This window comes from Nicotiana sylvestris, chromosome 8, assembly GCF_000393655.2.
Source record: "Nicotiana sylvestris chromosome 8, ASM39365v2, whole genome shotgun sequence".
Classification (NCBI taxonomy): domain Eukaryota; kingdom Viridiplantae; phylum Streptophyta; class Magnoliopsida; order Solanales; family Solanaceae; genus Nicotiana; species Nicotiana sylvestris.
The window spans coordinates 145,304,295-145,322,704 of record NC_091064.1 but is presented as its reverse complement, the minus strand read 5'-3'; the positions used below and the strand labels follow the sequence as shown (position 1 = coordinate 145,322,704).

The following is an 18,410-nucleotide window of genomic DNA, read 5'->3' as shown; positions in this document are numbered from 1 at the left end:
ATCTTAAATGCTTTATTTTAGTTTATTCCGCAGTTTTTGGCTAGTTTTTATGTTTCGCTTCTTGTTCTGCAAATCGTTAGGCTTACCTAGTTGTAGATACTAGGTGTCGTCATGACAGTTCACAGAGGGCAAACTTGGGTCATGACAATCATAAAAAATCGACTTTGGTATAACGGGTTTATTCTTTGTAGATGCCTCCAGTGGAATTGAAATAATATTTCTATGTCACAAGAAATATAAAGTAACAGCAGAACCAGTATTCAGTGTCTTCTTGTTTCGTGTCGGAAACGAAGCAAAGCATCCAATTAAAGATGATTTGGTAGTAGTAGTGCATTTAATAAGAGAAATATTTCTATCATTAGATTTTGTGCAAATCGCATGATAGAATTAAAAAGATATCTTAGCTAGCATAAATGAATATGTTGATCAACTAAATAAAAGGTTGATTGCAAAATTTTATAGTAAAATCAAAATATTTTTTAGTTTTTGACTCGGCAGAAAATGATACCAATAATTACTACCAAGAAAAATACTTAAATACTTTAATACCAAATGGCCTTCTACCATACATGTTTGTTGCCAAGTTACTTATTTCTTACGTATGTTAGTGTTACCATATATATAATAGACTAAATTAAAATTGATCTTCAAAATTAACTTATATATATATATATATATATATATATATATATATATATATATATATAAGTTAATTTTGAAGAAAAAAAATGCCTGTCATGCTACTGAAAAACTTAGATATGACGAATAGCTTATGCAATAGCACACAGATGGTATATAGAAGTTTTGACAATAACGTCATACATGCAAAAATTTTGATACTGGTTAATGTGCTTCTAAGTATATTCTTATCCCTGAATTCAACTTTCGTCTTCCGAAACTAAGGAATATCCTTTTAAATTTGTGTGAAAATAATTTTTAGTATGTTTATGTTTTGCAAGTATAATAAATAAAGCATAAGGACAAACATCCTAAATATTAGACCAAATTTACGGCAATAGATTTTCTTGCACGAACAACTATATGTTGCACTTTCAAAAGGGATATCAAGATAGACAACAAGAGTTCTGGTTAAGGCAGAGCAACCAACGCATTAGGAGGAAACATACATCTGGTTAAGGCAGAGCAACCAACGCATTAGGAGGAAACATACACAAAAAAATATTGTCCACAAAGAAGTGTTCGTTAAGATACCGTCACATTAAATACTTCTAAACTATAATATATAATTATCTAATTAACATGACAACATTGACCATTTGTGTAAGTTTTGATGATGTCCTTTTATTTTTAATTCATATATTATGCTAATGTAATAATATTTTTCGATATTTAGATGATTGTTATATTATTATACATAAAATTTCTCTCATTAATTATACTTTATAGTTACTTCATATAATTAAATAATAAATCATCACGTGCCATTATTAACGTACAACGCACGTTCATAGATACTAGTTAATTAAAAATAAGTTATATGTGGCTTTTTCTGGTTATGCCATATGGCTAAATTAGTTATTAGTTAATAGTTAATTAGTTATACATTACATGTGGCTAATTTTAAGACTGCCACTTAACTTAAGTAGAGTGTTTTTTCCTTTTCTTTTAATAATACATAGATATAAATACAGATGTTGTCGTAAAAAATAAGTGTAATACTCATATGTGCGTAAAATGAGGCCAAATGTTTATTGGTGGTTCAGTTTTAAAATTTGGACTTGTTAACTTGCAAGAAGAGATTGAATCTCCATGAATGGAGATGAGAAAACCCTAGGTTCTAGTCGGTGTTAGAGAGAAACTAAGAAATCATCGGGTGAATACAAAAAGAGGAAAAATGATGTATATCTTCAATAGACTTCAATCAAGTCCATTAGTATGTACAGTGTAGTCCAATAATCAATAATATCTAGACATGGGCCGGTTCCCAGTATAAGAGAAAGGAAAAGAGTCCCAACTATACAAAGGCCCAATAGAACAGAAATGAAAACTATCATGAGTTTATGTCCAATAATTTCTTTAGTCTATCACCCCCCCCCCAAGCTGGAGGGTAAGTGCACACCCAGCTTGCACCAGAGCTTATGATGGGGAACACCTGTCAAAGCTTTAGTCAGAACATCAGCAAGTTGATCAGTAGAAGATACATGTTCAAGAACAATAAGCCCAGAAGAAAGCACATCTCTCACATAGTGACAGTCCACCTCAATGTATTTGGTTCTTTCATGAAAAACAGGATTTCTAGCAATGTGGAGAGCAGTCTGACTATCACAAAAAATAGGGACAAGAGTAGTAATAGACAGCCCCATGTCAGCCAACAGCCTTGTAAGCCAAACCACCTCAGCAACAACCTTCCTTAAAGCTCTATATTCTGCTTCAGCAGAAGAAAAAGAGATAGTAGGTTGTTTCTTAGATTTACAGGAAATAGGTGAATCACCAAGAACCACATAATACCCAGTCGGAAATGGGGAAAGCATCCCAGTCAGAATCTGCATAAGCCTTTAAGGAGAAATTAGGGGCAGCACTCAGCAGAATGCCTTGGGTAGGATCATTGAGCAGGTATTTGAGAACATGTAAACCAGCCACCATGTGAGGAACTCTAGGAGACATAAGAAATTGATTGAGATGCTGCACTGAATAAGAGATGTCAGGCCTGGTATGTTGAAGGAAATTCAGTTTGCCAATTAATCTTCTATAGACAGTAGGATCAGGAAGAGCTTCCCCTGAGTCAACAGATAATTTGACATGAGGATCAAGGGGTGTGAGAGAAGGTCTGTCCTCTGAACAATAGAATTCATAGAGGAGCTCCTTTGTGTACTTCTGCTGGTTGATAAGAAAACCCTGTTCCACCTTAGAAATCTCAAGGCCCAACAAATAATGGACACTCTCAACGTCTTTGATCTTGAATTGATGATCAAGGAAGGACTTCAGGCTTAGAATTTCAGCATCATCATTGCCAGCCAAAAGAAGATCATCCACATAAACAACAAGAAAGATAATAGAAGTTGGAGTCACTTTAGTAAAAAGAGAGGAGTCATTCTTACTAGGAGAGTAGCCTCTTGAAACAAGAGACTCTGAAAGCTTTGCAAACCATTGCCTAGAAGCTTGTTTTAGCCCATAAAGTGATTTCTTCAATTTACAAACTAAAGGAACATCAGAAGAGGTGGATGCAACAGACAGACATAAATGGATCTTCATGTAAACTTCTTCATTAAGATCACCATGGAGAAAGGCATTATTGACATCCATTTGGTGTACATTCCAATTGTGTTTAATAGCAAGGGTAAGAAGGCATTTGATTGTTGTGATCTTAACAACAGGGCTGAAAGTTTCAAAATAATCAATGCCCTCCTTTTGAGAATCACCCTTAATTAGTAATCTAGCCTTATACCTTTCAATGGAACCATCAGACTTTTGTTTGATTTTGTACACCTATTTACAAGGGATTGCCTTTTTCCCAAGTGGAAGAGGCACAATGTCCCATGTGGAGTTAGCATCTAAGGCCTAAAATTCCTTTTCCATGGCTTTCTGCCAGGCAGGATGTGGTGCAGCTTGCTGATAGTACTGAGATTTAGAGGGTAAAGAGGCACGGAGCTGAACAGAAGAACAAATATAGCCCTTGAGATAGGTTGGAGCATGGGAAACCCTGGTGGACTTCTTAAGGGGGGAGGTTGTGCAGTAGGAATGAGTGGAGGAGAGGAAGGATGAGAAGAAGACTGATTTAAAGAGTAATGTGATGACTGAATGAGGAGGTGAGAGGAGTGAATGGGAGAATGAGGAGGAGCAAAAGAAGGAGGAGAATAAGAAGAAGCTTGAGAGTCCACAAAAGGATCAGAAATGGCAGGGAAGCCAGAAGGAGGTGAGGATGAGTGGTAAGGGAAAATGTGTTCATGGAAGACCACATCCCTAGAGTAGAAAATGGAATGATTGGCTAGATCCAATAGTTTGTAACCTTTTTTTCCTAAAGGGTACCCCACAAAAAGAGAAGGGGAGGGTTTTGGCTGAAGTTTATCTCTCTTGACCTTTGGTATAGTTGCAAAACATAGACAGCCAAAGGTTCTTAGATGAGCATAAGTGGGTGGATGGCCATGTAGTTTGTGATAAGGGGAGAGATTTTGGAGGACAGTGGAAGGAAATCTATTAATGAGATAGGTAGATGTGAGCACACAGTCACCCCAATACTTAATTGGAAGCTTGGATTGAAATAGTAATGCTCTAGAAGTTTCCAGAAGATGCATATGCTTTCTCTCAACCACACCATTTTGTTGAGGAGTTTGAGGAATGGTAGTTTGGTGGAGAATACCAAACTCAGCAAAGAAGGAAGAAGCCTTGGCACTAGAGCCAAGTTCAAAGGCATTGTCTGACCTAATAGTTTGTACAAGAAGGTTAAAGTGAGTTTTGACCATTAGAACAAAGGCCTTAATGAGATCAAAAGCATTGTTTTTACAAGAAAGTAAGTGTGTCCATGTTACCCTTAAAAAGTCATCCACAATGGTTAGAAAATATCTGAAACCATTATATGTTCTAGTATGATAAGGACCCCATGGATCAATGTATACTAATTGAAAAGGTAGTGGATTTAATAGAATTATCCATAAAAGGGAGTCTTTATTGTCTGGCTAAAGGACATACAGGACAAATAAAGGATTGTTTAGATGACAACTTATCAGATAAGAAGTCAATAGATTTCATTCTATGAAAGGGCATATGTCCTAGTCTTTGATGCCAGAAAAGATCAGTTTTATTAATAGGGCAATCAGGATTACAGGTAGAAATGCAAGCACTATAATTACACAAAGTAACTAATGCCTTATTTGAAATGTTATTTACAAGAAGAGTAGACTCTGATAAACTGACTGATCTTTTATTTGTGATGTTATGTATAGATGATGTAGGTGCTGGTAGAGTAGCTGCAGAATCAATGACGTAAAGCCCATTTGCTGCTCTACCAATTTCCAATGGCCTCCTCGGAGAAGGGCCCTGTAAATGACAGAAAATTTTGATGAAGAAAGTTATGCAAGTAAGTTGATCAACTAGTTGAGGCACAGAGATTAAATTGAATTCAAAGGAAGGTACTAAGAGGACTTTTGATAAAATCAAATCATCACATAGTTGTAAAGAACCAGTGCAATGAACTTTGACCTTATAACCATTTGGAAGTGTGACAAGATAAGGAAAAGGCAAAATTTGGATGTTGTGTAACAAGTGTTTATTAGGTGTCATATGGTTGGTTGCACCTGAGTCTAGAATCCAGGTGTTGATTTTTAGTTGTGATGCACAACATAAAGCAAGAGAGTAAACAACAAGACTACAGACCGCACCTTCACAAGCAGTCATTGTAGTAGTGTTGCCAGTTGAATCTTGAGAAGGGAAGATGTGAGACTGTTGAAATAAGCTCATGAGATACCGGTTTCCTTGTTGAACCCATGGATAGGATTGTTGGTAATATTTTTAGAAAATTGTTGATCCTCTAATGTAGAAGTGTCAACTTGAGCAAAAACAACAGACTTTCTGCCCTTTGTGAACTTGAAATCACTTGGGAACCCATGAAGTTTGTAGCATTTGTCAACACAATGCCCAGTCTTTTTACAGTATTTGCACACAATAGTTGTCCTTTTGATGTCAAGACTTTCTGAGGAAAGGATTTAGGACCATTGGTGAACTGAGCAGGGGAAGGTGTAGATTTCACAGAAAAGGAAGCTGACTCTGAGAGAAATGAACCACCAGATGGCTGAATTTCTCTTTGACTCTCATCATGAAGAAGAATGGAGTAAGCTTTACCTAGAGTTGGAACAGGATACATCATAAGGATATTGCTCCTAGCATTTGAGTAGGTCTCATTCAACCCTGTGAGGAAATGAATAAGTTTCTGACCATCACTGCATTGTGGCTCAGCCTCACAAGTGCATGCTGGACCAAATGCAGCAGTCTTCAACTCATCCCAGAGTTCCTAATCCTAGTGTAGTAACTAGTAATATCGGAAGAACCCTAAGATACCCCTACAATTTCCCTTTGTATTTGATAATACCTACTAGCATTAGATTGTTCATACCTTTCTTCTATATCCCTCCATAGGTCCCTTGCAGTATCACAGTGTAAAACACTGTCTACGATATCTTTTGGATAAGGAATTGCTTAGCCAAGCAAAGACCATGTCATTACATCTTACCTAGTAATCATAAAGAGGAGAAGTAGGTGAGGGTTGTGGAATTCTACCATTGATCAACCCAGCTTTATTCTTAGCGGACAAGGCAATTAGAACATTTTTTCTCCATGAATTATATCCAGTCCCTGAAAAGGGAACTGACACTAACAGAACACCAGGATTATCTGATGGATGAACATAGAGAGGATGAGAAGAGTCAATAAGCGTAGGAGGAGACTGAAGGATAGGAAAGGAAGTGATCGATTCTGTACCCATAGTTTGAAACAACAATTAAGAGCAAAATTTGGGACTTAAAACTACAACACGTATAGAACAGGTTACAGAGAAAATTTGAGCTAAAATCAATTACACAAACAGCAGTTTCACAAATCGTTCAATTAGATCACAAAACCCATTTAGCAAGGGATGAACAAATAGTATCGTATCTCCTTCACAATACTCGAAGGAGTAGAGCCTTGTTGACTTAGAACAAGGAAATGCTGAAATTATCCTCAATTGACGCCGGAAAAGGCCCAAATTCCTCGGAAAATCGCAAACCAGATCCCATCGAATACAACGAAAAAACTCAAAATTGAGAAAACTGAACCGATAGGATGAACCAGCTCGTCGAGTACGCCAGGAATCGTTGCTCTTATACCATGTTAACTTGTAAGAAGAGATTGAATCTCCATGAATGGAGAGGAGAAAACCCTAGGTTCTAGTCGGTGTTAGAGAGAAACTAAGAAACCGTCGGGTAAATAGAAAGAGAGAAAAAATGATATATATCTTCAATAGACTTCAATCAAGTCTATTAGTATGTACAGTGTAGTCCAATAATCAATAATATCCGGACATGTGTCGGTTTCCAGTATAAGAGAAAGGAAAAGAGGCACAACTATACAAAGGCCCAAAGAACATAAATGAAAACTTTCCCGGGTTTATGTCCAATAAATTTCTTTAGTCTATTAGAACTACCAATTTTCTGGCAAAACAAAATTTGATATTTATTCAATGAAGATTGAAGAGAAAAAGACGAAAAAAGAAAAGAAAAAGAAATGACAAACAAATAAAAGGCACTTGAGTTGTGATACAGGTCACAGTAGTAGTAGTAGTGTACTTGCGCACGTCCACTACTTAAGCAGTTGTATTAGGAACTAACTATACATGTTAATTACTAATCATCTTCTTAATTATCCATGCATTCCACTCCATAACTCCAATGCCTTCACATTCACCGCCACCGTCACCTTCACCTTCTCCCGCATCTCCACAGCCGGAAGGTGAAAATGGTATTACTTTTCCACCACTATATTCAACAGCCACTCCTAAACCGCCGCCAGCAGTCGTGAACTTTTCACTTTCACAACCAGCGCCATCGCCGGCTCCACTATCCACGGACGTGGCATCGAAGCCAATATTTGAGCCTATTGATTACAAAGTAGCTTTACAACCACCACCGCCGGCAATATTTACTCCTCCGTTACCTACGCCTATTCCGGTACTTTCAACACCGCCGCCTCCAGTAACGGCGTTTTCGTTTCCTGCAAATGATTCGTCAACACCAGTTTCTGATGAAACCTCGCCGCCGCCGCCGCCGCCGCTTAAAGTTCACTCGTCGTCAAGTACATCAGTCGGAGGAGTAATTGGAATTTCTGTAGGCATCACCGGAGCTTTCTTCATTGTTGCTGTAGTAATACTTTTCGTTTGTTACAGGAATAAGATTAAAAATGGAAAATTACACGATCATGAATCTCCACGGCAAAAAGGTAAGCTCTTTCTGCATGGTACGAAGGAAAATATGTTACTTCACATAAAATTTTAGTTATTTTTTGCTGTTTGGTTGAATATAGTTAAGTCACCGGTTTACATATTAATATATCATGATCAATAAAATTTTGTTTAATTTGTTATTATTTGAAATAAGTGATATATAGTAAAAATTATAATATTTGAAAAAGAAAACGTCCGACCTATAAATAAAGGAAGTCTCCTGAAAATATTTTTTATCATGCCAAATCCTCTGCCTGTTTTAGGATCTCTTTTTCTGTACTCATCAAGCTTTTAGTTATTTATTTATTTGCAGTTGTTTATTTCCTTGTTAGCTTGACATTTTGCAAAGAAATGTACGTCCAGAGTTGTTAGTTTTTATGGCAAACTTTTGCTGTTTCGAAGATAATCTAATACTTAGTAGCTATTTCATTATATTATTCTTGTCTTATGATATAGTAGGGATACAAATTATTTCTAATCCTATTTCCAGATTATAATGACTATTACCTCTACATTCAGCTATTGAAAATTTAGTGATCAAAATTTTTTAGTCTTTCCTATTACATTTTATTAGTAGCAACTTTTATACAAAATTACTACTAAAAATAGGGACTTTTCTCTCTAAATTCATCGTGACAGACAGCAGTTATGTGCAACATACCAGAAGTATACTTAGAATCTGATGGCTTTAAACATATCATGTCATTTCTATAAAACAATATTATTAAGAGTAAAATACGAGTATTAAAACTGAAGTGTTTTTAAATATAAAAATGTGTCAACTTTATCCGGACTAGACAAAAAAAGGCTAAACTACAAGCAACCACATTCTTAACAGTCTCTATTCATGACCTTTGTCTCATTAGATGGAAAGTCAGACGGTTTATCAAAAGGGAGGGAAGGGATAAATTTTGAGGTTCTTTTTTATTATGTAAGGGTAAAGCCCCTACCATTAATAATCTAAAAGAAGTGGAAGGTTTTAATGTCTGGTAAAAGGTACTTTCAAAACCAAAGTTATCATTTCCAGAAGTGTGACTTTTGGTACATTAATCTCCTAAATGGGAAACTTCACGTCTAACCAACTATAATGCTTAAATCTTGTTTAGACAGGCTACTTTGCTTAGATTTGTTTTCATTGATTTCAAATATAATTGCATTTTCTGGAATTGGATTTGATTATAAATATTAGCAGCTTAATCTATCAAAATGCATTCAAAATTGATGTTCACCAAGAAATATGAGTTCAGCTTGGTATTTTCATTTGATAATTGTTTTGATTGATTCATCAGATGACTTGTACCATGATCTGCGTCAAAGTTTTAAACAGCATAATGCAGCAAATGGTTCTCCTGTTTCCCCCAAGCAAGTGATACCCTTCCGCCCACTTCACTGCTTTGACAACAATGCTCATTCCAATTCCAATAATTTAGATGTTGAAACTCGTTTTTCACCAAAAGACCACATAGCTGTTTTGGGTGGCAATTTCACATATGAAGAGCTGTGGTCAGCAACTAGTGGATTCTCTACGTCCAACCTTCTAGGTGAGGGTGGATTTGGGTATGTGCACAAAGGAGTCCTTCCTACAGGAAGAGAGATAGCAGTTAAACAGTTGAAGATTGGTAGCCATCAAGGGGAGCGTGAATTTCAAGCAGAAGTAGAGACTATTAGCCGAGTGCACCATAAACATCTTGTCTCTTTGGTTGGATACTGCATGACAGGAGTAAAGAGGTTGCTTGTTTATGAATTTGTTCCCAACAGGACCTTAGAATATCATTTACATGGTATGTTCTCTTTTTCCTTAATTCTGGAAGTTTGAGGAATTAGTGTGTCAATAAGATTTTGTGACCAGCTTAATTCATTATTCTAATTCTGCTAATATCTATACACCAACAGATTGAATGGAAGAAGCCTAGACATCCCTAATATGATATGATAATTAGGGCTTAAATAAACTCTATGTTAACATGACTAGCTTATTCCAGCTTACTTTCTCTGTATTTCTCTTTCAAAGCTTGTTAGACACTTACTCCTCAAGAGGTAAAAGGTCTATACCAAATGGACAATCTTTAAGGGGTTACTTAACTGAGCCTTGTAAAGTAGGTTCCTTGGTGGTCTATGACTTTACCACACACGAGGGTGGCCTAGAATTACATGAAACATGCTTTTTAACATGAGAAGATAATAGAAGAGCTTGCAAATCCATTCTACTTTTGTGTTCTGAAGCCCCATAATCTTGCATGTTATAGAATTGCGGTTTCTCTCCTTTTGGAAAGACCGTCCTTTGATATCTTCAGCTATCCTTGCAGTTCAATTGCAATTTTCCACATAATTCTCATAGTTTAGATAAATTTGGTTCATTGTGGTATCTGTCACTTGTTTTTCCAACATCTTCGTAGATTAGTATGGTTTATACTAACACTCTTTATGTGAGTACATTTGGTGGAGTATCCTCCGTGGTTCCATGCAGTAGATGTGTTATTTGTTACATCAGTAATTTTAATGCTTAGTGTAATGGATGTTCCTATTCATCCTGATACATGTATTTTTAAAAAAAGAATTGTTTTAACTCTTGTATCAGTTTATACTTCTTTAGTCACTTCTAAATATCAAATGTAATAATGTTAATTGGTTCCTCCGATATAAGTGTCCTTCTACAAAGCTGCCTATGAAAACAAATTGTATGGTATGCAGGGGCAGCACAGTCCTTTATGGAATGGGCATCTAGAATAAAAATTGCTATAGGATCAGCCAAAGGATTGGCATATCTGCATGAAGACTGTGAGTCTGCTCTCTATCTCTGCCTTGGCCTCCGATGTTCTTAATTTGCATTTTTTTGTGCTAGTTGACTAGAGGTGTCCAAAGGGGTAAAATAAATCGTTTGGCTGCTTTTTACCTTTACCAATTTTTTTTTATGGAATTCACCTTTACCCATTTATTTTCCACTTACCGTTTTAAACATGTTTACCAAGGAAACTCTTCTCAGTGTGCTTGTAGACTGACGAGTTGGGCGGCATAAATGGTTTTATAGTCATTACATCTTTGTCTTCTGTTTTTCTCCTGTAAAAGATGTAAATCTAATTTTCTCCTCCCAATAGATACCATCGATTCTCTTCTAAAATACCACCTCAGTTCTGAATCTCTTCAAGGTTTGAGGTTTGGGTACCTAGGTTCTACGGCCTGCTGATGGGTAGCAGCCGGTCATAATTCTTAATTTGTCAAAGATTTCACATGAATATGCATTGGAGAAACTGTACCCACTCCATCTCACTTTATGTGTCATGTTTCCTTCTCAAATGTCCCAGAATAATTGACACACTTATATACAAAGACTTTATACTTTTTGGTCCAATCATAATCTGAGTAACTCAATGTCCTCAAACAATAGAAAATTTAGCTAAATTTTTTCCTGTCAAATATGAAATCAAATATATTATATAATTTCTCCTACCGCTACCAATTTAATATAGAAGTCAATTTATCTCTGCGCTTTGTCAAGTGGTCATGAATAACATGAAATGGTGGGACAGTTCGATTATGATTGCTTAAATTAAATTTACATAGAATAAATATCACTTCTTTTGGTTTAGCAATCACATGTAATCTTGGTTTGAAGATACAAACTTGTGGCTGCAGGTAACCCCACTATCATTCATCTTGATATCAAAGCAGCTAATATTCTTCTTGATTCTAACTTTGAAGCTAAGGTAACTTTGTATAACAATTTCTGGTGTTGCCACTATGTTTGTATTCTATCGTTACTGTCAAAAAAAGGTCAGGCTGCATTCTTCTATCTACAACTGGCTTCTGAGTGCACCTAGAATCGGCTGTTGATGTAAATGTTTTTTTTGCTCTTGAATATTAAAATCTGCATGATGAGATTAATTTGACTCCAATGAGCATCTATACAGCTGCAACATTCAACTGCATTATTGATTCTTCTTTTGTTTCTTTTATCTTTTTTCATGTGACAACAAAGTATGTATATAACTTCATTAACATGAATGGAAAACTTTGATTTGTATCTAGGTTGCTGACTTTGGACTTGCCAAGTTCTTATCTGATTCAAACCACCATATTAGTCATGTCTCCACTAGAGTGGTGGGAACTTTCGGGTGAGTTTCATTGGCCCTGTCTCTGCTACAATGAATAAAAAGATCTGACAAGATCAGCATAGAAGAAGCAAAATTATCACTATGTACTGGTCAATATACTGGGTGGACAAGTCTGTGCTACCATTATCAAGTAAAAACTTGTACTTTCTCTCGTCCTAAGTTACTAGCATTTGTTCTCTTTGCTGAACCTGATATTTAGCATAGTCTATGCCCTTCCTATAATTTCAGTATTGCTGTCACTTTGCTTCCATTAACTTGCAAACTGATATCATGATCAGATACAAACAGAAAATTGAGCTAGAATAGGACTCTCAAAAATGGGAAATTGTAAAGACATTGATGAAATGGATGACCTTGATTTATGGTCAACCTGCTCAAGATGCAGTTATTCCTCTCAGAGTAACAACAGAGATTTTCCGGCCACTCTGAGGATAAAATTTTGAAGAGAGTGCATAGGACTTTAACCATTGTTTTCACGTGTCTGATAGTCTTGGCATTCTTAGATCTTGCTTTTGCCTTGATTTTTCCTTACTAACCGACGTCTTGAAGGTATCTGGCCCCAGAGTATGCACAGAGTGGAAAGGCCTCAGATAAGTCGGACATCTTCTCCTTTGGGGTTATGCTTCTGGAGTTAATTACAGGGCGTCCGCCTATAATCTCAACTGAATCCTCAGCATGCAGCAGTTTGGTCATCTGGGTATGTGAAATGCTCCATATTCTTGATCGCTGTTCAGCATTCTTAAGCGCCTAACACACTTATGTGCATTTAGATGGATGAGTAAAAAGCATATGTGCAACTTCATAACTTGTTAGATAACATAATGCTGAAACTTACTCTGTCCGACTACCTTGTGCCTTGCGCTAAACTAATCATATCTTCAATATGGAATGACTTTCATCTTGCTATAATCTTATCCTAAACAAGCTATCGACTGTAATTTTTTCAAGGCACTGGTGCCATAAGTTTGCCTTTCTAAATATCTCTTGATCCTTTGGAAGGTCTATTATTGGTGGTTTTAGAAGCAACTGGGTATTCTTTTCTTTTCTTCCTTTTTTGCCCCTTTTTGTGAGTGATAAAGGTCAAGAATGTTTTCGATGGCAGCGGTCAGTATCACTTGAAATCAGCCTCTTACAGAAACGAAGAAAAAGCTCTGCCTTAAAATCACATTTTTTCCTTATACGAAACAGATGAGCAAATCCAAAGGAACTAGTGTTCCTTAAAACTTCATCAGCGTCAAGCCAAAGCAAAAAATACAAGGCCATCATAGAAGAAATCAGAAGAACTTTGTCATCCTTGTACTAAAAAGATTTGGCTTCTGGACACACCCCCTTTGAGGATGGAAGCTCTCAAAATTTTCTGTTGCATCTCTTGCAACTACTATTAGATTGTCCAAAATCTCATTCTCTCCTTAAATCACGGAGTTTACCATAAATCCGCAATAATGACATCTATCAGTTTAACTCTTTTTCTTGGAAAGTTTTTAGATATGGAGTTCCTAGAATAAATTTGTTGATCTCCACAGGATTATTATTGCTAATGCTGCTTAAGTCCCTCAATTTATCACAATTAATTACATAAGCTAATTCTAAATTAAGTTCAGGAAGAAGGATTTCATTGGGAGCTTCTTGCATGTTGCTTCCTCACAAACTCTTTCTCACAGTTGCCATTATGGGCGTCGTCGTCCTAGATCAGGGAAAATATCTTAATGGGTCTCAAAGATTCTAGCAGCTAATGCTTGCCATTCTTGAGTTGTAAGGAAATATAGTGTCGCAAGATCGTTTCGTCCAGAAGTGTAATGTATGATCAAACCATTAGTTATATGAAGGTTTAATAAATCTCATAGCCTTTTGTTTCTATCCAGACATGGCCTCAGTATTCTGTCGCCATTTCTCCCTCCCTTTTCTTTTCCCTCTTCAACAACAACTATCCAGTAATATCCCACATAGTGGGGTCTGTGGAGGGTAATGTGTACGCATACCTTACCCCTGCCCCGATAGGGGCCGAGAGGCTGTTTCCGATAGACCCTCGGCTCAGAAAGATGAAAATAAAGTAAAAAAAAAAACAAGATGAGAGAATTCATTAGTAACTCCAATAGAAACCGTAATAGTAACATACACATAAAAACCGAAAGATGAATAACATGCAATAACAGTAACCATAATCTAAGGCCCGGGGTTAAGACAAACAACAAGAATAGTGTGGGTCCAACATAAACTGCAAGCCATCTAAGACCAACCCTAATCCAACCCCACCTCACCCCCGGAATGAAGTAAGGAAAGCTTTACTACCCCTATCCCACAACCCTAATGCTTGACCTCCAGGCTTTCCTATCAAGGGCCATGTCCTCGGAAATGTGCAGTCGTGCCATGTCCTGCCTGATCACCTCTCCCAAATACTTCTTAGGTCTCCCTCTACCTCTTCTCGTACCCACCACGGCCAACCGCTCACACCTCCTCACCGGTGCATGAGGCTTCTCCTCTGTACGTGCCCAAATCATCTAAGCCTCGCTTCCCGCATCTTGTCATCCACAGGGGCGACGCCCACCTTCTTTCGAATATCTTCATTCCTAATCTTGTCTATCCTAGTGTGACCGCACATCCACCTTAGCATCCGCATCTCTGCTACTTTTATCCTCTGGATATGGGAGTTCTTAACCGGCCAACACTCTGCCCCATACAACATGACCGGTCTAACTACAGCTCTATAATACTTACCTTTGAGTATCGGTGGCACTTTCTTGTCACACAAGACTCCAGATGCAAGCCTCCATTTCATCCAGCCCGCCCCTATGCGGTGAGTGACGTCCTCGTCGATCTCTCCGTCCCCCTGAATCATCGACCCAAGGTACTTGAAGCTATCTCTCTTGGAGATGACCTGTGGTCCAAGCCTCATGTCCCCGCCTACATCCCTCGACTCAGCGCTAAACTTGCATTCCAGGTACTCTGTCTTAGACCTGCTCAATTTGAAACCCTTAGACTCGAGAGTCTGTCTCCAAACCTCCAATATCTCGTTAACACCGGCCTTCGTCTCGTCAATCAAAACTATGTCGTCAGCAAATAACATACACCATGGCACCTCCTCTTGAATATGGTGTGTCAAAGCATCCATCACCAAGGCAAATAAGAACGGGCTAAGCGTTGAGCCTTGGTGTAATCCCATAACAACCGGGAAATGCTCCGAGTCGCCTCCCACCATCCTAACCTTAGTCTTAGCTCCATCATACATGTCCTTGATCGCTCGTATGTAGGCTACCGGCACGCCCTTCGCCTCAAGACATCTCCAGAGCACCTCCCTAGGAACCTTATCATACGCTTTCTCCAAGTCAATAAACAGCATGTGCAGATCCTTCTTCTTATCCCTGTACTGTTCCATCAACCTCCTAATAAGGTGGATAGCTTCCATAGTGGAGCAACCCGGCATGAACCCAAACTGATTGTCGGATATAGACGTCGTCTTCCTCACCTTCACCTCTACCACCCTCTCCTAGACTTTCATGGTATGGCTAAGTAACTTGATACCCCTATAATTGTTACAACACTGGATATCACCTTTGTTCTTGTACAACGGTACCACTGTACTCGACCTCCATTCCTCCGGCATCCTCTTCGTCCTAAAAATTACATTGAACAACCCAGTCAGCCATTCCAATCCTGCTCTACCCACACACTTCCAAAACTCAACCGAAATTTCATCTGGCCCGGTCGCTAACCCTACTCATCTTACGCAACGCCTCCACGACCTCCTCCACCTTAATGCACATGCAATACCTAAAATTTCTTTTCCCTCTTCATTGGTGCCAAAATGGACAGAATTAATTATGTCATTTTAGTGTCTAAAATCAGAAATACCTTTACAACTCTGTAAGGAGAGTATTTTGATGACCTCATTATCATTTTTTTGTATTAGTAACCATTCTGGTACATATCCAATATATAACCAATTAACAGTAACTTTTGTTTCTGGTTTTCATATTCTTGGTTTTGCTGTAATTATTTCTGAACATATAATAACTTCATCAGCTTGCTCGTTTCTCATAAGAAAATAGCAAAATATTTTGGGAACTAGAAGTATCTTTAGGCCTCTACTTCAATATACTTTCAAGGATATGCATATCATTGTTGTCAGCTCGTTTCGCTCTTTTCTTATAGTATAACATTTGTACCCAGTGGCGGAGGCAGGATCTCCACGAAGGGGATTCAAAAAAATATTTTTGTAGCTAGTGGGAATTGCACCTATGACCTTACGAAGATTTTGAACCCCTTGACCCCTAAACTACACTTTTGGGCTGTGTTAAGGGGGTTCAAAACTTAATATATAGAGGTAAACAACAGATTTTGCCTTATATATACAGTGTAATTTTTCGGCGAAGGGGGTTCGGATGAACCCCTTCCGCCCCCTAAATCCGCCCCTGTTTGTACATAGCTAGCATAAGAAGACTGTTATCTCTTTCTGATATGCAGGCAAGGCCTTTGCTTAGAAGAACATTGGAAGATGGAAACTTTGACTCTTTAGTGGATCCATGTCTAGGACAAAATTACAATGGTGAAGAGATGGCTAACATGGTTGCTTGTGCTGCTGCTTGTGTACGCCATTCATCATGGAAAAGACCACGGATGAGTCAGGAAATTATATCTCCTTCTTAATTTTCTTTTCTGTGGTGCTGGTAGACTTCTTCTAGATGTTTATAGACCACTACTTTGCTTCTTATTTATTCCTTTATGCACCATCTACGAAAAGAAGGGCTAAAGACGGTATACAAATTTCTTCAGGTAGTTCGTGCTTTAGAAGGTGAAGCTTCTCTCCTGGACCTTGATGAGGAAAATAGACCAGGACAGAGTACAGTTTTTGACTATGATTCTGATGGAAGAATTTTTTTTAAGAATTTAAGCAAATCCAGCACAGCATTGGGAAGTCAAAAGAAATGGTAATACGAGTACATATGGTTGTAACCGCACAATGGGGCTCTCATGGCAGTAAACCGTTTGAAGACGAAGTGGGATGGATATATGTAGTTCTTTTCTTTCTTTATATCTTTTCTTCACACTGGTGTAGATAAATCGAGGGTGCTTGAGGGGAAAAAAATGGTCACTACCATCAAAGTTTTGTTTCACAGTCACGAAATTTTTCCAGATGATTGATCCTTTATACTTCTTTGAAAGTGCAAAAAAAGAAAAAAAGAGAAAGAAAACAAGGAATCAGCTACAAATATTCAGTTTTATACTAGTAAGTATAGGTTTTGTGTACTCGATAAATACATGTGCTTATAGGCCTGTTTCCCTCTTTCTTTTCTTCTTCCCTTGTGGACGTGGAGTATGAAAAAGAATTCTTGTGTTATAGCCGTTTTCAGTGACAATGAGAGTGGAGGGATATCCATTTCGTGACTTGTCCTGTAGGTGGCACTTGAATAGAATAGATTAGATTTGGATATCTAAAGTAGATTAGAAGAAAAATGGATATTTCCTACGGGTCCAGCCTTTTTGCTGGATGTTCAGTTTAGTAGTTAACAAATCAATGTAAATTAGAAGTCAAGACTTAAATCCCAAATATGGTTTTATATCTGGTATTCTTGCTGCTTTGGTTCGTGTACGTTAGAGATATCAGTTATATATACTAGTACTATATAAATGTTGATAATATAATGTTAAATATGGTACATAAGTTCATTCGTATATATACATACTGTAACATCCAATTTAGTCACATACATCTTACAGGAGGAGGTCTGAACAGGTTTAAACGTTCCCACCCTGAACTTCATGAGTTAGAAAGTTTAAGGTACACAAGTCCTCGACAGCGTGGTAAACAAGCCAGTGCTGTAGTAGAGTCGGACAAGAGACGAAGATATTGGTAGCTTATAAGCGGTCTGTTACTCTTCATCTCATGGCTAACTTTTGGAATCAAAGTAAAATCCACGGTAACAATATTTATGGCACTTTGAGTGTTTATCAAACGCATAGATAAACCAAAAGGTGCTTATAAGCCAGTTTGACCAACTTATAAGCTTGCTTAGCCAAACACCCTCATAGTTGTTATATTTTGAGGTTAAAGCTAATGTTAAAATACAAAGAGAATAACAAATTATATATCTTTTTTAAGCTAATGGTGCATGCTATTCGCGGATGACATAGTTCTAATTGATGAGATGTGAACCGGTGTTAACGAGAAGCTGGAGATTTGGAGACAAGCTCTTGAATCTAAGGGTTTCAAGCTTAGCAGGACAAAGACGGAATACCTGGAGTGTAAGTTCAGCGCTGAGCAGAGGGAAGTGGGCGTGGATGTGAGGCTTGAATCGCAGGTCATCCAAAGTAGAGACAGCTTCAAGTACCTTGGGTCGGTTATCCAGGGGGAGGGGAGATCGACGAGGATG

At 37.7% G+C, this 18,410-nt stretch overlaps 2 protein-coding genes across 2 annotated transcripts; one reads left to right on the top strand and one right to left on the bottom strand.

Moving 5' to 3' along the window:
- Positions 1 to 3,512: 3,512 nt before the first annotated feature.
- Positions 3,513 to 6,436, bottom strand: LOC138875795 (uncharacterized). Its single transcript, XM_070154664.1, has 5 exons — positions 6,232 to 6,436; positions 6,048 to 6,149; positions 5,552 to 5,925; positions 4,648 to 4,995; positions 3,513 to 4,433 (listed from the first exon to the last, which is right to left on the bottom strand). Exons 1-5 carry the CDS (start codon positions 6,434 to 6,436, stop codon positions 3,513 to 3,515), a joined length of 1,950 nt encoding a protein of 649 aa, XP_070010765.1.
- A 943-nt stretch (positions 6,437 to 7,379) lies between these two features.
- Positions 7,380 to 16,686, top strand: LOC104247888 (proline-rich receptor-like protein kinase PERK1). Its single transcript, XM_009804040.2, has 7 exons — positions 7,380 to 7,926; positions 9,220 to 9,711; positions 10,622 to 10,708; positions 11,564 to 11,634; positions 11,957 to 12,042; positions 12,592 to 12,739; positions 16,504 to 16,686. Exons 1-7 carry the CDS (start codon positions 7,380 to 7,382, stop codon positions 16,684 to 16,686), a joined length of 1,614 nt encoding a protein of 537 aa, XP_009802342.2.
- The last annotated feature ends 1,724 nt before the right edge of the window (positions 16,687 to 18,410 follow it).